The sequence below is a fragment of the Bos indicus x Bos taurus genome, chromosome 25 (assembly GCF_003369695.1).
Source record: "Bos indicus x Bos taurus breed Angus x Brahman F1 hybrid chromosome 25, Bos_hybrid_MaternalHap_v2.0, whole genome shotgun sequence".
Classification (NCBI taxonomy): Eukaryota; Metazoa; Chordata; class Mammalia; order Artiodactyla; family Bovidae; genus Bos; species Bos indicus x Bos taurus.
The window spans coordinates 23,707,091-23,727,579 of NC_040100.1; the positions used below are offsets into that span (position 1 = coordinate 23,707,091).

Below are 20,489 nucleotides of genomic sequence, written 5' to 3' on the forward strand. Positions count from 1 at the left end.
AAATTTAAGCTTTACTCTTGTCTCCATGGTAATCATACACTTCTCTTTCTGCTGGTTTTCAAAACTCTTGCTACTTTTGGACATGATCAGGGTAAATGGTATTCATAACCCCCCTTAAAAACAAACCCAAATGCTGTAAACTCTCCTTTAGAGTCAGAAACAACGGGATGGCCTAGATCCAAAGATCATGTATGATCAACTAATGCCATCTGTTGGAGGTAGCCTTTTAATTTGTTTCATGTGAACATTCTAAAAGAGGACATTTCTCAACAGAAAAATGATCGTGGTTTTTCACTTTGGAAGACCTATTTAAGGCGCCACAACTATTTTCCTTTTTCCTCATTGCGGTCTGGGACCCTACTACCCCTATCAGCTGTAGAAAGATGGCCTGGCAAGGCAAGGGTGACCAAAAAAAAAAGACAATTCTCCTAGAGTAGTACGTGGCAGGACAGAGGAACAGCTGTCTGATTTTCTATGTGGGATGTCACTTACATCTCTGTATATCATGAGTTGCAAGGAGGAGGAAAATTAAAAGTATATTAGTGGGCCTGTTGCAGTTTCTCATGCAGTCTCTTGAGGTAAAATTTCTCAGTCCAGCTTGTTTGATATCTAGTTAGAGGAGATTCTACCTAACTTCTTTTAGTCTTTGTGTTTTGTTTTGTTAATATTTGGCTGTGCTGGGTCTTAGTTGCAGTACACTGGGTCTTGTGGCATGTGAACTCCTATTTGCAGCATGTGGGATCTAGTTCCCTGACCAGGGATCGAACTTGGGCCCCCTGCATTAGGAGTGCAAAGTCTTAACCACTGGACCACCAAGGAAGTCGCCTACCTTCTTTTAGTCTTGTTTTCATTGACATTATTCCACTCCTTTCTCTTTTGCCTTCCTAAGTATTTTAGTAGGAAATTACCAACCTCCTAGCCAGAACCCACTGGAATCCAAAAATGTGTTTTAAGTGCCAAGTGTAAATTCTTTTTTATATAACAGCTATTGAAGTATAATTTACATAAGATTCACTCATTTAAGTAAGCAATCAGTGGTTATTAGTAAATTTGCCTAGTTGTGCAACTGTTTAATCCAATTTAGAACACTGGAACATTAGAACAAATTTAAAACATTCATCACCACAATAAGATCCTTCATTCCCATTTTCAAGGAATCTTTGTTCCCAGTCTCAGTCCCAGGCAGGTATTCATCTGTTCTCTATAGATTTGCCATTTCAAATTTATGGGATGGTGTAATATATGACGTCTTGATCTGGTTTTGGTTATACTTATTACCATCTTGAAGTGAAGTCGCTCAGTCGTGTCCGATTCTTTGTGACCCCATGGGCTGTAGCCTACCAGGCTCCTCCGTCCATGGGATTTTCCAGGCAAGGGTACTGGAGTGCGTTACCATTTCCTTCTCCAGGAGATCTCCCTAACCCTGGGATTGAACCTGGGTCTCCTGCATTGTAGGCAGATGCTTTATTGTCTGAGCCATAAAATACCTTTGTAACTTTTCCACAGGGTTTTAAATTCTCATGGTGAGAGCTCCAGGGAGGCCTTCTCTGACCTCATGGGATATTGTTTTCTGGACTTTTCATGATCTAGGAGCCTTTGGGGTACATGGAACTCTCAAATGAGTGCTAAAGGAACTGTGTTGGGGAGTAGACACTAAGGAAAGCCGGCAGTCCTTTGGGGAATTCTCTCAAGGTTGCGTTATCATCAACTGACATTTATCTTTATTTGTCCAGAAAGTGCTAAATTTCTCTTTATTTACCCATTTATTGTGTGTCCTTTGAAAACCCACTCACTTCTCTGTTAAAGTTTATCTTATTCTCTCAAGTGAAGGACAAGAAAACAGAGGTGGGGCATGGGGTGGTAAAAGGTGATAGAATTAATTCACCTTCCTGGATTTCTAGTACTATTCCCTCCATTCTGCCCCTGCACTTGCATCAGAATTTGAGTTTAAATCACAGTACAGAGAAAACAAAAGCCCTACTCTGATGAGTACCAAACAGACCTCAAGTGCCTCTCTGTATGCCCACAGCTATGCTAAATGTCTGACACATATTCATTTGCCTTCCACAGCGATTTTTCTGAGCTTGATATAAAGCCAGGGCCATTTTACAGATATACAGTGATAACCTTGGCCAAAGTCACACGGCCATAAATCCACTTATATTCAGTTGGACCTTTTCTCTTTGGCCAAAATGTTCCAAATGTTTGTTTCAAGCCACAAATTAGCTCCAGCTAATAATATCAGCAAGAGAAGGGGACAAATGCTTTCTGAATGCTTTTTGTGTCTCCTTTCTTATCGTAAAAATAATTCAATTCTATTAAATAAAAATGATCAAAAAACATTTTCGTTCATACCATATTATTGTTAAGTATTTCCGTTTCCAAAAACCTTTCTCTCTCTTGTCCATCTGCTTTCATCTCTTTACATGGTTGCCATAAGGCTATACATTCTGTTTTTTATTCTTCTATTTTATCTGTCATTGTTTTTTGAAAGCATTTTTCTATGTTAATACTTAGATTTTTGTAACTATCATTTTTAAGTATTTAATAGTTTATTTCAAAACTTAATTTTAAAATTTTCTATTTTACTTAAGTGTTAATTGGATATATCACATGATTTTCCCTTTTGTGTAAGATGATGTGAATTCTCTTCTTAGAGTCAATTCATCTCTCTTGAAGTGTATCTACTTCATTTCCCCTAGTCCTTTTTTTTAATTGAAGTATAGTTGATATACAATGTTTCAGATGTACAAGAAAGTGATTCAGCTTTTATATATATAAAGTGATATTCTTTTTCACATTCTTTTCTGTTTTAGATTATTGTTGTTATTGTTAAGTCACTAAATCATGTCCAGCTCTTTGAGAACCCATGGACTGTAGCCCTCCAGGCGCCACTGTCCATGGCATTTTCCAAGCAGGAATACTATATAGGCTGCCATTTCCTTCTCCAGGGAATCTTCCCAACCCAGGGATTGAACCTGATTCTCCTGCATTGCAGGCAGATTCTTTACTGCTGAGCCACCAGGAAAGACCATTAGAGGTTATTATAAGATATTGAATATAGTTTGACATGCTATACAATATGTTCTTATTGTTTTCTGTTTTAGATATAGTGATATCTGTTCATCCCAAATTCCTGATTTATCCCCCCTGCTGCCCTTTGGTAACCATATTTGTTTTCTTTGTCTGTGTGTCTTTTTGTTTTGTAAATAGTGTAATCATTTTAATGACTGTAAAAGAGTCCATTTATCTTATAAGACATAATTTTGACTGGTATTCTAATGTGGGGCACGTAAATTATTTTCAGTTTTTGTTATCACAAACAGTGCTATATATTTGTGTATGGAGATTATTTTCATTGTGAATTATTTCCTTATGATAAATTCCCAGAATTGAATTTCTGACTTGAGCTAGAGAACATTTTTGTAAGCATAGTGCCAGATTGCTTTCTAAAGATGTACCAGATTGACTTCTAGGTAGAGCTGTGCAGTAACATAGGATAAGCTCTCCTTTAATACATAATGCGATATATTAAGCCTAAAAATGTTTTTGTTTTTAATTTTAAGTTTAAGCCTAAACATTTCCCAGCAATAACTTCAAAAATAAAAGTTACAGCCTGATCCTTTGAACATTGAAAGGTAGTAAGTAGACAGGGAGAGAAACAAAAGATCCTTCATGTTGTGTCTCTCAACCCACAACCCAACTGTCCTGAAAGTGATGCTGGGTGGAAAGGAAGTTAGTTGACAAAATTCTGAGAGTTCTCACTGGTAATCACCAGTGTAGAAAAAAGCAGACTGCAGTGGTAACTGGGCAGCTGCAAAAAATGCCAAGGCGAAACCTTCGAGCATGAAACTTCCATAATTTGGTAAGATCTTATCAGGAGTGGGAGGAACCTACCAGGGTTTGCAACTCCATGCTGGATGGGGGATGTGAGCTGAATTTTTCCAGAGTGAAGCATGTTTCTAGCTGGGGTGGAAGTGGGATGGACCCATGGATCAGGAAAATTGGCCAAATTTTAGAAAGAGACTACAAAGCCCAGGTTTCCTGGCAAAGGCAACTGAGTATTTCCTTTACCCCGCCCCTGTACCGTCAGGCTACAGAAAAGAAATCCACACACCATTCCCTGAATTGTGACCAAAATTGGGGAAAATAAACTCACTCCAGATAGTGTTGGGGAAAATGTCAAGAAGAATTTACCTGATTATAGCAGAGCAATATCAGAAAGAGGAAGACAGAGACAGAGAGACAGAGAATGAGAGTCTAAAAGAAAAACGTGACTGGGGCTTCCCTGGTGGTCCAGTGGCTAAGACTCCACTCTCCCAGTGCAGGGGCCAAGGTTTGATCCTTGGTCAGGGAATTAGATCCCACATGCCACAACTAAGACCCAGCGCAGCCAAATAAATAAAAATAAATATTTTTATAAAAAAAAGAAAAATATGACATAAGAAATATAAAATATTTGTATTACAAGCACATAAATTTATAGTATAATATATTATGTAATATATAAATTTAATTTCAAAATTTATAGATGAACAGCATGCTACTGGCAAAGGGATGTATTAATATATAGAGAGAATTGAGAGTCCAGAAATAAGCTCCTCATATTTATAGTGATTTGATTTTTGACAAAGGTATAAAGATAATTTTGTGGGAAAAGAATAATCCCTTCAGCACATGGTGATGGATTAAATGAATATATTCATATAAAATAATGAATTTGGCCCCTATACCATAGTCAAAAATTAACTCCGATGAAAGATCTAAATTCAAGAGTTAAAATGATAAAAGCTTAGAAGAAAACAAAGGTACAGATAAATGGTCATGATCTTGGACTAGGCAACAATATCTTAGGATGACAAAAATACAAGCAACTAAAGAAAAAATAATTTAGCTGAACTTCATCAAAATGAAAAACTTTTGTGCTTCAAAGGACAACTTGAAAGTGAAAACACAACCTATAGAATGGTTGGAACATTTTGCAAATCAAATATCTGATAAGAAACTTGTAAAGTATAAAGAAATATTATTATTCAATAATACAAAGATATAATACAGTTTTAAAATAGGCAAAGTAACTGAATAAACATTTCTCCAAAGAAGATATATAAAAGGCCAATAAGTACATGACAATAGCTCAACATTATTATCATTATTAGCCATCAGGAAAACGCAAATCAAAAACACAAGATACCACTTCACAACTACAATGAGGATAATAAAAAAAGATGAAGAGCAAGTATGAGAATGTGGGAAAATTGAAACCCTCACATATTATAGTGGAAAAGTATAATTGTACAGCAGCTTTGGAAAACAACATTTGGCATTCCTCAACAGTTAAACAAACAAACAAAATTAAAAATAGACTTACCATATGAGCAAGCCATTTCACTCCCAGATAGATGCCCAAGAGAAACAAAAATATATGTTCACAAAATACTTATGCACAAATGTTCATAACATCGTAATTCATGATGGCCAAAAAGTGAAGACAATCCAAATGTCCATCAGCTGATGAGTGAATAAATAAAATATAGTATGTTCTTGTTGTTCAGTCATCTGGTCATGTCCGACTCTCTGCAACCCCATGGACTTCAGCACACTAGGCCTCCTTATCCCTCACAATCACCCAAAGTTTTCCCAAGTTCATGTCCATTGCATTGGTGATGCCATCCAGGCATCTTATCCTCTAACACCCTCTTCTCCTGCCCTCAATCTTTCCCAGCATCAGGGACTTTCCCAATGAGTTGGCTGTTTGCATCAGGTGACCAAAGTACTGGAGCTTTGGCTTCAGTATCAGTCCTTCCAACAAGTATTCAGGGTTGATTTCCCTTAAGATTGATTAGTTTGATCTTCTTGCTGCCCAAGGAACTTACAGGAGTCTTCTCCAGCACCACAGTTCAAAGGCATTAATTCTCAGCATACTGTCTTCTTTATGGTCCAGCTCTCACAACCATATGTGACCACCGGGAAAACCATAGCTTGACTATATGGACCTTTGTCGGCAGAGTAATGTCTCTGCTTTTCAACACAATGTCTAGGTTTGTCATAGCTTTCCTGCCAAGAAGCAATCATCTTCTGATTTCATGGCTGCAATCACCATCCGCAGTGATTTCAGAGTCCAAGAACAGGAAATCTATCACTACTTACACCTTTTCCCCTTCTATTTGTCACGAAGTAATGAGGCTGGATGCCACGATCTTAGTTTTTTTAATACTTAGTTTTAAGCTGGCTCTTTCACTATCCTCCTTCACCCTCAAGAAGAGGCTCTTTAGTTCCTCTTCACTTTCAGCCATTCAAGTGGTATCATCCGCATGTCTGAGGTTGTTGATGTTTCTCCCAGCTATCTTGACTCCAGCTTGTAACTCATCCGGGCCAGCATTTCTCATGATGTGCTTGCTCAGTGTTTAGGTTAAACAAGCAGGGTGACAGCAGACAGCCCTGTCATACTCCTTTCTCAACCTTGAACCAATCAGTTGTTACATACAGGGTTCTAACTGTTGCTTAGGTTTCTCAGGAGACAGTTGAGATGGTCTGGTATTCCTATCTCTTTGAGTGCTTTTCACAGCTCTTAAAGAGATGGGACACATCCACAACAGAGCATCGTTTACACTTAGGCCCAGCCACTTCATTCTTGCTGGGGCTATTAGTAGTTCTCCTCCACTCTTCCCCAGTAGCATGTTGGACACCTTCAGACCCAGGGGACTCATCTTTCAGTGTCATATCTTTTTGTCCTTTTATGCAGTTCATGAGGTTCTCACAGCAAGTATACTGGGGTGGTTTGCCATTCCCTCCTCCAGTGGATCGCATTTTGTCAGAACACTCCACAATGATGTAATTGTCTTGGGTGGCCCTACATGGCATGGCTCATAGCTTCATTGAGTTATGCAAGCCCCTTCACCATGACAAGGCAGTGATCCGTGGAGGGGAAAATACAGTATATCCATACAATTAAATATTATTCAACAATAAAAAGAAATGAAGCAATAACGCATACTACAACATGCATGAATCTTAAAAACATTCTGATGAGTAAAAGAAGCCAATCACATAAGAGTATCTGTTGGATGATTTCATTAATATGAAAAGTCCAAAAGAGCAAGTCCATAGAAACAAAAAGTATATTAGTGGTTACCTTGGGGGCAAGCAGGCTGGTGAGAGATGGGAAGAGGATTTGGGAAGTGACAGCTAAGAGGTATGAGGTTTCTTTTTGGTGTAATGAAATGTTCTAAAATTGATTATGGTAATAACCGTACAACTCTGTGAATATTAATATATTTATACATACATGTATATTTAGTAAACCATTGAATTATACAGTTTAAATGGGTGAATTATATCTTAATAAATCTATCATTTTAAAGTTTGTAAATGAAGTGTTAAAACCACAGAATATGAGAAAAAGAGGAATTGAAAAACCAAAGAAACAAACAGAGAACTAAACAGTATTAGTAATGATCTGATAAATAAGGACCAGCAAGGGATAAAACATATAAATCTAGACATCTAAAAAATGGCTTAGAGGAAAGGTTTGAGACAACTACACTTGCTATTGAAGACAGTCAAAGAATATGATTGATATGGAGACCTTACAGTGTTAATTCCTTGAGTAGCTATCCCAATAAATAATGTAGACAATATATACCAAGAAACAAATGTAGAAATTTTTCCTAAAATGAAGAAGTATTTCTGTAAGTTTTAAGAGTATTTTGTGTTCTAAGAAAAACTGATACAGAATAATTGATTTAAAAAAAATCTGATTACATTATTGGACTTCCAGGATAAAAGAGATTCCATCAGGCATCCAGATAGAAAAGAAAAATTAGTAAAAGTGGAAATATCTGATGGGCTTCAAACTTCTACACAGCAAGCTAGACTGAAAGAAACATTGGAACAATGGTCTGCAAAACTCTAAGGGAAAGAAAATGTGACATTAGAATACTACTCTCAGCCAGGTCACTTTTCAAGTACAAAGTCGCAGACATTATCAAACGTGCAAGATCTGAGAGAACTGAGCCCTCTTAAGTCCCTTCTTAGAAATAAAAAATAAACCAGCCAACCAATCAATCGAGATAAAGAACTGAAATAGTCTTGTGTTAAAAGACCCCAGTTTGACTGTTGAACCTATTTAAATAAAGATCTAAGAATAAGGTATGGAAGAATTATAGTTGCAAAACAAAATGTCAGTGTTATAATCCCTGAAAAAGTAAAAGACACTTGCTCCTTGGAAGGAAAGCTATGACAACCTACCCTGTGTATTAAAAAGCAGAGACATCACTTTTCCAACAAAGGTCCATATTGTCAAAGTTATGGTTTTTCCAATAGTCATGTACAGATGTGAGTTGGACCATAAAGAAGGTTGAATGCCAAAGAATTGATGCTTTTGAATTGTGGTGCTTGAGAAGACTCTTGAGAGTCCCTTGGACTGCAAGATCAAACCAGTCAATCCTAAAGGAAATCAACCTTGAATAATTCATTGGAAGGACTTATGCTAAAAGAATTGAAGCTGAAGCTCCAGTACTTTGGCCACCTGATGTGAACAGCTGGTTCATTGGAAAAAGACCTTGATGCTGGGAAAGACTGAAGGCAAAAGGAGGGAGTTGCAGAGGATGAGATGGTTAGATAGAATCACTGACCCAATAAACATGAGTCTGAGCAAACTCTGGGAGACAGTAATGGACAGAGGAGCCTGGCGTGTTGCATTCCACGGGGTCAAAAAGAGTTGGACATGACTTAGTGACTGCGCAACAACAGTATCATCAAGAACAACAAAGAGAACCAAAGGAGAGGAAATGGAAGAATGACAGTTAATCACATCATAGTTCATAAAGGGATCAATAAAATTGATCTAACATTAAGTCACATGTATTTTCAAATGAATTGTGATATCAGGATTTGCTTCAAAATGTTCCAGTCTAAGAAAGAAGGAAGAAAGAAAAGGGAGGAAGTGAGAAGGGAAGGAAAATGAATATGATGATTGTTGATGTTGTAGAAATGCATGAAACAGTTGCAAAATGTTGAAGATTATGGAAGCTAGATAATGGGTACATGGCAGTTTATTATACTATCCTCCTTTTTTGTTGTCAGCTACAGACTGGCACTTGCCAGCTACCTCTACAAGGATTAAATCACATGCTGCTGTTTCTGCTGATTTTAAATACCCCTGAAAGGAATTCAGGGTGGAGAGCAGAAATGAGGTATTCTGGGAAAAACTAGCAGAATGGGTCTTCAGATAGATATTTTCATGAGCCAACTTTATGAGCCCAATTCTTGTATTTCCTCATGTCTAGAAAAACACTAAAATCCTTCATAGTGATGACTGCTCCTCGTGACTAGCAGATACATTCTGCAAAAATTAAAGTGCTTGATTGCATGTACTCCCACTTCACCAGAATCACATATATACTGACCTTACCCCCAACCTCTTTGGAGCAATTTCTCAGGGCTATATGAAATGCTGTTTCCTGGGTCTATAGTCCTCATTTTGCCCCAAATAAAATTTAACTTGCAATTCTCATGTTGTGCATTTTTTCAAGTCAGCATTGTGTATTTTAAATTTTTTTCACAATGAAAAGTTAAAATATAATAGCAAAGTTGGATTAAATTATTTTTAAAATTATAATGACTTTAAGCCCTAATGGCTGAATTTTTTTTTTTTTAGTTAAGAAGCATCTCTCCTGCTAAGGTGGTAGATATTAAAACTTTTCATCACAAGAAAAAAATTTTTTTAGATTGGAGTGTTTCAGCCCTTTAACTCAAGACTCTCTCTCTCTCTCTCTCTCTCTCTCTCTTTCTCTCTCTGTCTCTCTCTCTCACACACACACACACACACATACAGCCTACAACCACCAATGCTGTCTTCTTTGGGTCAATTATAGATGAGTCCTGTGGAGAGAGAAGTAAGTCACTTGTGCCTGCTGCTGAGTTGGCTAGGCAATGGAACTTGCAAGCCTCTCATGCCCAGTGCTCCTGTGAATCACACAGCCCAACACTTGTCTCACTGAAGCCTTGGTATTTCCTCCATGTCCTCTTCAAGTTTTTCTAAAAAAAAAAAATATATATATATATATATATATAATTCAGAAAGCTTTGCAACCAGTATCTCATATACTCCTCATAGCATTCTCAAGATGAGGAAATTGCAGCTCAGAAAGGGTGTCACTCATCCAGGGCCCCACAGTGAGTCAGTGAGGAATGATTGGATGAGAAGCCAGGTCCTTCCCTGACACTCTTCTTATTCCCACTTCTCATCTTGAAGTGCAACAAAGAAAAAGACTTCCAACAATTACAGAGGCAGGGCTTCACTGGGGAAAAGGACCATAGGAACTTTGTGTTACTTTTGTGAGGGAAGTAGGGAGTGATTTGGGATGAGTATTGTGACTGTATTTGGAAGAACGGGTGGAGAGAGAAGGTGATTCAGAATCACCGCTGTGTATTGATCAGAGGCCAGAGAACAGGGGCCTCGATGCTGCCCACCTACTTCCTCCCACACCAAGAGGATCTGGAGGGCAGCACTTCAGTTGTTCTTACCTTACACAGTAGATACTGAGGGCCTACAATGTGCTTGCTTCGTGTCTGGTCAGGCATTTGTTCAAAAAGCACCTACTTTGTACTTTTTACTAAGCACCTACTATGTACTTCCCTGGTAGCTCAGATGGTAAAAAATTTGCCTGCAATGCAGGAGACCCGGATTCAATACCTGGGTTGGGAAGATCCCCTGGAGAAGGAATTGACTGCCCACTCCAGTATTCTTGCCTGGAGAATTCCATGGACAGAAGAGCCTGACAGGCTACAGTTCATGGAGTTGAAAGAGTCAGACCTGACTGAGCGACTAACACATAGTTCTAGATACTGTGCTAGTTGTTTGGGGATACAACAGTGAACAAAAAAGATATAATCCCCTTGCTCTCACAGAGCTCACTTTCTAGTTGAGGAAGACAAACAATAAATAAGTAGGCTCATAGAATAAGATAATTGGAGATATACTAAGTGCAAGGATGGAAAAACACTGGCATGTTGATGGAGACCCACAGGGGCTCTACCTGAAGTGTTCAGGGACGGTCTCCCAGAGGAGGTGACATCTGAGCTGAGATCTGAAAGGTAAGGAACAAGCCAGGTAGAGAGCAGGAGGAAGAGCTGCCAGGCATAAAGAAGAGCTGATCCAAAGCCCTGAGGTAAGAGTGCATGTGGTATGTTTGAAGATTAGAAAGAAGATGCTGCAGTAAAGTGGGTGAGTAGTCTGCTTCATACAATGTATATTAAGGGGACTTTGGAAAGTCAGGAGGAGCAACATACAGAGCAGGTTATCTCCAGTCCACACTGAGGGAGCCCCTGAAAATGCCCAGAGATTCCATGACTTACCCAAGGTCACAAGATCAGCAAGGGGCACATGTTGCCCCATAATTTACACTTTAGCACTGCTACCTGGTGCTGGACCATAGGCCTCCAAACCTGGGGAGCCTGGGGTTTGAGTCTTAGGAAGCCCCAGAGACTCAACAGCTCCTTCAGTGTTGCCCAGTGGAAGGCACTGCTCTTCCTCCATGGCTTCTGGGATCAGGTTCACACAAATGTCCCCAGATGGGAGAGGCCCTGCTGGACTCCTCAGACACTCAGGTCTGTGCAGCACAAAGGCATCTCCAGGTCTGTGACCCCAGCTTGACCTTGAGCTGCTCCACCTCTGCAAATCCAAGTTCAATCATCCTGACTTCTCACAAACTACCTTGTAGCCCTGTAACTCTCCAGCTCTGCTACAACTAGCTTCTGCTCCCTGCTTTCTGCTATCTCCTTAATTACCAGTCCCTCCAGTCTACCCCTCCAGTTCCATCCCCAAGGCCCACCTGTTCCATGTTTTTCTCTCATCAGCACCTTCTCTCCCTCCTTCCCTTTTCCTCCTGCCATACAAACTCAGGAAAACCGCAACCTTGATCAATACACCACCTCTCTTTTTTTTTCCCACTTATACTCCAGAGCTGTTGAACAGTACAGGAGAAAGTCATATAAGCTGAAGGCTTAACATGACTTTCATGGTCTCCAACCTCAGCTTGGGGAATCAGAGACTACAGACTTTGGACTCAAATAGATTTGTTTTGGAACATAGATGCAAAACTCATCAACAAAATACTAGCAAGTTGAATCCAACAATACCTTAAAGTGCTTATACGCCACAATCAAGTAGAATTTAACAATTTCCACAAACCAATGTGAAACACCACATTAAACTGAAGAATAAAAAGTATATGATCATCTCAGCAGATGCAGAAAAAAATGCTTCTGATAAAAATCAACATCCATTTATGATTAAAAACTCTTCAGAAAGTGGACATACAAGGAACATGCCTCACATAATAAAAAAGTATGAGACAGACCCATAGCTAACATCACATTCAATGATGAAATGCTGAAAACATTTCCTCTAAGATCAGAAACAAGACAAAGATGCCTTCTCTTGCCACTTTTATTCAACATCGTTTTTGAAGCCTTAGTCACAGTAATCAGAAAAGAAAAATAAATGAAAGGAATCCATATTGGAAAAGAAGTAAAAAAAATCCTAAAGATGTTACCGGAAAACTATTAGAGCTCATCAAAAAATTTGGTAAAGTTGCAGGAGACAAAGTTAATATACAGAACTCTGTTGCATTTCTATACACTAACAATGAAATATCAGAAAGAGAATTTAAAGAAACAATCTCATTTACCATTTCATGAAAAATAATAAAATACCTAGGAATAAACTTACCTAAGAAGCCAGAATACCCATACTGTGAAAGCTATAAGACACCAATGAAAAAAACTGAAGACAACACAAACAGATGGAAAGGTATACCATATTCTTGGATTGGGAAAACTAGTATTGTTAAAATGCTGCCCAAGACAATCTACAGATTTATGCAATTGCTATCAAATTGCCAATGACATTTTTCACAGAACTAGAACAAGTAGTCCTAAATTTTATGTGGAACCATAAAAGACCCAGAATTGCCAAAGCAATCCTGAGAATGAAGAACAAAGCTGGAGGCTTCATGCTCCCTGAGTTCAGACTATACCACAAAGCTGCAGTAACCAAAACAGTATTGTACTGGCACAAAAAAAGACATATAGATCAATGGAACAGGATGGAGAGCCCCAAAATAAACCCATGCACTTATGGTCAATTAATCTACAACAGAAGGAGGGAAGGCTATACTATGGACAAAAGACAGTCTTTTCAATAAATGGTGGTGGAAAAACTGGAGAACATGTAAAAGGATGAAACTGTAAAATTCTCTAACACCATATACACAAAAAAACTCAAAATTGATTAAAGACCTAAATGTAAGAGTGGGTACTATAAAACTCCTAGAGGAAAACACAGGCAGAACACTCTTTAACAGGAATCGCAGCAATACTTTTTTAGATTGATCTCCTAGAATAATGGAAACAAAAGCAAAACTAAACAAAATGGGACCTAACTAAACTTAAAAGCTTTTGCACAGCTAAGGAAACCATAAACAAAACAAAAAGACAACCTACAGTTTGGGAGAAAGTATTTGCAAAAAAAAATGCAACTGATAAGGGATTAATTTCCAAAATATACAAACAGCTCATACAGCTTAATATCAGAAAAAAAAAAAACAACCCCTCCAAAAAATGGGCAGAAGACCTAACAACACATGATTCCAAAGAAGACATACAGATGGTCAAGGCACATAAATAGATACTCAATATCACTAATTAGAGGAATTGAAAACTACAATGAGGTATCACTTCACACCAGTCAGAATGACATTCTCAAAAAGTCTACAAATAACATGCTAGAGGGGTGTGAAAGAAAAATTAACCTTCCTACACTGTTGATGGGAATGTAAATCAGGGCAGCCATTACAGAGAACAGCATGGAGGTTTCTCAAAACCCTAAAAATAGAGTTACCATATGACCCAGCAGCCCCACTCCTGGACATATTTCTGGAGAAATATAACTCAAAAACATACATGTACCCCAGTAATTACGGCTGCACTATTTACGAAACAGCCAAGACATGGAAGCACCCTATTAATAAATGTTCATCGACAGATGAATAAAGGAAATGTGATTATATATATATATATACACACATACACATACATACATACAACGGAAATCTACTCAGTCAGACAAAAGAATGAAATGCCATTTACTGCAACGTGGGTGGACCTAGAGACTATCATATTAAGTGAATTTAGACAGAGAAAGACAAATATCATATGATATCACTTATATGTGGATTTTTTAAAATGATACGAATGAATTTATTTGTAAAAAGGAAATAGACTCACAGATGTAGAAAACTAATTTATGGTTACCAAAGGGGAAATGGGTAAAGAGGGATAAATTGGGAGCTTGGGATTAATGTATATACACCACTATAAATAAAAATAGATGAGAACAAGGACCTACTGTATAGGAAAGGGAACTATGTTCAATATCTCAAAAAAAATATACAATGGAAAAGAATCTGAAAATTATATATTTCTATGCTATATATATATAGCTATATATATAGCTCTATTTATATGCATATATGTATATGGTTTTATATATATATATATGTATATAACTGAATCACTTCGCTATACAGTGAAAACTAACACAGCTTTAGTCTACGGCCATACCGCCCTAAATGCACCCAGTCTCCTCTGAAACTAACACAACTTTATGAATCAACTGTGCTTCGGTCTTAAAAAAAGTTTTCCTTACAAGGAAAAAAATTCTGTGTATGATGATGGGTTTTATAAGAATAGGATCGGTTATTTTTTATTTATTTATTTTGGTCCATGCTGCGTCCTTGTTGTCTTGCCTGAGTATTTCTTTGCCGTGTGCAGCTTTCTCTAGTTGTGGCAAACGGGCTGGTCTTCGTTGCAGTGCATAAGCTTCTCACTGTAGTGGCTTCTCTCGGCGCAGAGCACAGGTCCTACAGCGCACGGGCTGCAGTAGCTGTGGCTTGCGGGCTCTAGAGCTCAGGCTCAATAGTTGTGGTGCACAGGATTGGTTGCTCTGTCGTAGGTAGAATATTCCTGGACCAGGAATCGAACACTCAGTGTCCCTGCACTGGCAGGTGAATTCCTAACCTCTGGATCACCAGGGAAGTCCCTGGATCATTTAATATTATATGCATTATATATTAATATATACAATCTCTTATAATCATTTTATAATGTGATCATTTCACTGTATGTAAAAATTGAATCATTGCATTTTATACCTGAAACAAATATAGTCTTTGTCAATTGTACCTCAATTGAAAAAAAAATAAACCACTTTTAGAAACCAATATCTCCTGTAGTGAATGATGATTATCTGAAGTTCAGAAGGTCCTTCAGTTTCACTTTAGTCTCCTAGTTTAAATAAAATTAGATATAATGTTTTTATTTTTCAATAGTATGATATATAAAAATATATATTCTATCTTATTATGTTACATTATATTAATATAATTCATATATATTTGTGTATATATCTATATGATATATAATATTAAATGATCCTATCCTAATAAAATTCTTTCATTTACCTATACTTCCACCTTCAATATGTTTGTATGCCTCAAGAGAGGACTGGAAGGATTGCTGCCGAAAGTAATCTCTGATTGTGAGATTTGGAGCCATTTGTTTTCTCCGTTTTTTGTTCTTTTCAATACTTCCTGTTTATATTATATATATTATTTATATTATCATTATTTGTATAATCAATACCTATTATTTTATACATATAATAAAGTCATTATTCTTTAAAAGATGTTTTTCTAGATTATACAGTTACCAATACTGATAGTCATACATTTCAGATGCCTATGGCTGAGGTAGTTAAATATCTCAAATATGAAATGTAAACCCCTGATGTGCTAATAATTTGTTCTATTTATTTGGGTCCAGGAAGCATCTATGATTTTTATTTCCTCAAGCAAGCTAGTGGACATTGGTACACATGGACAGAGTATATCACCAAAGAGGAGGAACATATCTCCGCAAGTGCAAAGGTAAAAGAGAGTTATCGGTCATAGAACCTCAGTAATGACCTGATATTCAGCAAAGTGGAGACGTTAACATCAGATCTGGGTTAGTTAAAGAACTTACTTCAGAAAAAGTGAAAGAATTTACTTTAGAAAAATGTTCAAACATGAATTGAATTGAGCCTTCAAAAGCACAGACTTTAGAATCAGAGAGTCCCAGATTTATTATTCAGTCTTCACCCTTTCTGCCTCAGTTTATGCAAGTACACAATAGAAGAAAAAATACCTAAAGAATGGCTGCAAAGATTGAAGACATTGTACATGAATCTGTGGCATTCACATTGTGCTAGATCATACAGTTGCTATTCTAATTATTGTCAGTATGAACAATGCCAGGTGGTCATCAGTCCCCCTCTCAGATATCTCCGCCAAAAAGATCCTTGCCTTTTCTTTAAAATCCCCAGAGAAAGATTTCTTTAATCAGAGTTCTCAGAAAAACAGTTAATAGATTTTCTGGTTAGCAGAAGATGCACTTACAACTCCTACTCATTTTCTTGTGGAAATTTTTTCCAGATGTGCACTTTCATGCCTCAACTTGCAGTATCTGGTGGACAAAATTGAGCTTTATTGGGATAATTGTAGTTTGTTCAGGCCTAGCATAGAGTAGTAGGTGGTGGATGGAAATGTGGAAATACTGAAAACAAAATCAGACACCAGACAGGACCACAGCTGCTTGTAAAAAGGGTGCCACAGGCAGGAGTGAATGTGTGATGAGCTCAGGACACACAGTGGAGACTGAAAAGACTGTAAAGAACCCCTCAGCACCGAGGTTCTAAACTTTCATTCTCCTTAAAAGAGCTTCATCACCTGAGCTCCAGGGGTTTGAAATCTTGCTAGATGCCTACAAATGAGTCAAATGCAGAAAATATTTTAGTTATGCTGGGAATTTTTCACTTGTGAAAAAACTGTTCTAGCCCCTGAAAATAAAAATCTGTGAAATCCAACTTGCTTAAAATTCCCAGTCTTGATACTTGGTTTAGCATTCAGTATCACTTACTGGCTATGTGACTTGGCCAAGTTGGCCATCCTCCAGTCTCAATTTTTTTATCTGAAAAAGTGAGCTAATAATACAGCTGCCTCAGAGGGCTGTTGGGAAAACTGCAGGGAATAACACAGGCAAAACTTCCATAGCTCGATACCTGTTAATTCTCTTCCTTGCCACTTCAGTTTCTCTGTTCTCTCTGCTCCTTTTTCATTGATCAAATTATTAATCAAAATAAGTCAAGCTTAGTCTAACAGTATACACATAGCCACGGCACTGCGCAGTCTCTGTTGGTGCCATTTGCATTATGGTCTGGTTTTGTTTTAGGGGCACCGTTTACACAAACCATAGTGTGGGTGGTGCTCTCTAGAGTTACACAGCACAGTGGCTCCATGTTCACTAGCCTCTTCCAATCTAGACATATAAGTAGACTTCAGCATATGATTTAAATCTAACTACCCCTTCCTCTGTGGCTACACACTTGGCTCAGTGGCGAAGAATTTGCATGCCAATGCAGGAGACACAGGTTCAGTCCCTGAGTTGGGAAGATACCCTGAAGAAAGAAATGGTAACCCACTCCAGTACTCCTGTCTAGGAAATCCCATGGGCAGAGGAGCCTAGCAGGCTAAAGTCCATGGGGTCACAAAAGAATTGGACACAACTTAGTGACTGAACAACAGCAGATCCCTTCGTCTACCCATCATTGGAGGGACCAAAAGCAGCCAGATGGCTGATGATAGGGTTCAAACTCAGAAAAGCCAATCTAAAGCAAGGTTTTCTACTCAAAGTAATAGAGATTCTAGGAATCCAAGACCAAGCCCTTAGAGCCCAATTGGAGTCTGAATACCAGGAAGAGTGTTGCAATTTCCATATTGCTAAAGGGATTAATAGGAGGAACCAAGAATATGAGCCTTAAGAAAAGCAGATGAGGAATAAGCACAAGGAATGGGGGTCAAGGGTCATACCTAACCCTTCTTGGACAGGCAGTATAGATGGCATATGGGAGGTGGATCTTTCCTAGGGCAAGGCAGACAGCTTGGCTCAAAGAAAAGGTCTCAGAGGGCAGCAGCTGTAGACCCAGCCTTACTATAATTGGTGTTTACAATGTGACATTTCAGTAGTTAAGAATACAGTCCTTGGGATCAGACAAGCTCGGATTAAAATCTTTGCATTTCTGTTTACTTGCTGTGTTGGTGAGCTCTGGATCTGTTTCCTCATCTCTAAAACAGGGACAATAGACAGTTATTGCCTATATTTACATACAAGATTTCATTTAACCTTCAAAACAGCTCAGTGAACTCAATGCCATTTTTATCCCCTTTCATAGATGAAGAAACTAGGCTGCTAGAGAGGTAAAATACTCAAAATTATAAAGATAAATAAGAGACAGAGCTGAATGGATAGTAAGGATAAAACTCAAGTCTCTTGAATACCAAGACACAATCTCCTGGTCCCAGTATCAAGACTTACCATGTCTTTGTGGCACAGGTCTCAGAACTCATCATCCCCACCATGGAGACAGCCCGACAGTCCTTCTTCTTGAAAACCTACCTGGACCATGAGATTCCAATGCTGTTCGTAGGACCCACGGGCACAGGCAAATCGGTCATCACCAACAACTTCCTACTTCGCCTTCCCAAAAATACTTATCTGCCCAACTGCATCAATTTCTCTGCCAGAACTTCAGCCAATCAGACGCAGGATATCATCATGTCCAAGCTGGATCGCCGGCGGAAAGGCCTTTTTGGGCCTCCCATAGGGAAGAAAGCAGTGGTATTTGTGGGTAAGGCACTGGCCTGGATCTGGACACACCAAATTCTTCTATTTTAAGTTGCGGCAAAACCGAATTTCCCTTTGTAGGACTGCTGTATATTCATTTTACTGTCTATGGAAGATAAAATATTTCTGGTTAATGTAATTCCACATTCCTTCCCTCCCCTCCTATTTTCCTTCCTTCTTTTCTTCCATCTTTCCATCCTTTCTTCTCTCCTTCCCTCCCTTTCTTGCTTCTTTCATTTTTTGTTCCTTGTCCTTTCCTTCATTCATTTCCAAGTATTTTTAACTATGTACTATATGCCAAATTTTCCATGTTGAGACATGGTCCACGCCTTTTTGCCTGAGGGAGGATCCCAGTTTCTCCTGGGATGAAGTTGAGCCCATGGATCAGGCCAAGTTACTTTGTAGTGACAGTAGTTAGGTTCAGAAGGGGATTGTAGTATTTACTCTCTTGTGTCTCCAGAAGCAACTCACACACTGTGATAAGCTTCTATTCCATTAAGTGCAAGATAAATATGTTATCAGTATATGAAGAAATCTAATAGTTGCCAAATAAGCACATTGAATTTTTCCAGAATTTTATCTGTTTAGAAAGCACTTCCTCATTTATTTCTTTTGAGCCTCACAACCCCTTGAGTTTACTGGCCATCATGATCTCTTTGTTGTTGCTGTTATTCAGTCACTAAGTCATGTTCAAGTCTTTGCGACCCCATGGACTGCAGCAAGCCAGGCTTCCCTGTCCTCCATTATTTCCCAGAGTTTGCTCAAGTTCTTGTTTATTCAGTCAATGATGCTTTCTAACCATCTCATCTTCTGCCACCCACTTCTCCTTTTGCCTTCAGTCTTTCCCAGCATCAGGGTCTTTTCTAATGAGTTGGCTCTTTGCATCAAATGGCCAAAGTACTAGAGCTTTACTTTCAGCATCAGTCTTTCCAATGAATATTCAGGGTTGATTTCCTTTAGGACTGACTGGTTTGATTTCCTTTCAGTCCAAGGGACTCTCAAGAGTCTTCTCCAGAACCACAATTTGAAAGCATCAATTTTCCAGTGCTCAACCTTTTTTATGGTCCAATTCTCACATCCATACACAACTACTGGAAAAACCATAGCTTTGACTATATGGACTTTTGTGAGCAAAGTGAAGTCTTTGCTTTTGAATACACTGTCTAGGTTTATCACAGCTTTCCTTCCAAGGAGCAAGCATCTTTTAATTTCACGGCTGCAGTCACTGTCTGCAGTGATTTTGGAGCCCAAGAAAGGAAAATCCATCACTGCTTCTACTTTTTCCCCTTCTATTTGCCATGAAGTGATGGGACCAGGTGCTGTGATCTTGGTATTCTGAATGTTAGGTTTTAAGCTAGCTTTTTCACTTTCCTCTTTTGACCTCATCAAGAGGCTCTTGGCTGCTCTTCATTTTCTTCCATTAGAGTGGTATCATTTGCATATCTGAGGTTGCTGGTATTTCTCATGACAATCTTGATTCCAGCTTGTGACTCATCCAGCTTGGCATTTCACATGATGTACTCTACATATAAGTTAAATAAACAGGGTAACAATATACAGCCTTGTCATACTGCTTTCCCAATTTTGAGCCATAAAATTTGAACCAATTTTGAACCAGTAATTTGTTCCATATAAGGTCCTAACTGTTGCTTCCTGATCTGCATACAAGTTTCTCAGGACACATGTAAGGTGGTCTGGTATTC

At 38.4% G+C, this 20,489-nt stretch overlaps 1 protein-coding gene and 1 non-coding gene across 2 annotated transcripts in view; one reads left to right on the plus strand and one right to left on the minus strand.

Annotated features, from left to right (window-relative positions):
• The window catches only part of DNAH3 (dynein axonemal heavy chain 3), a 248,499-nt gene that overhangs the window by 154,757 nt on the left and 73,253 nt on the right, over positions 1-20,489 (plus strand). Inside the window, exons 41-42 of the mRNA XM_027527056.1 lie at positions 15,889-15,992; positions 18,496-18,790. Coding sequence (XP_027382857.1) covers positions 15,889-15,992; positions 18,496-18,790 — 399 coding nt within the window. The remainder of the gene's footprint in view (positions 1-15,888; positions 15,993-18,495; positions 18,791-20,489) is intronic.
• On the minus strand, positions 747-819 carry TRNAR-CCU. The gene has a single exon. It is a non-coding gene; the product is annotated as a tRNA-Arg (tRNA).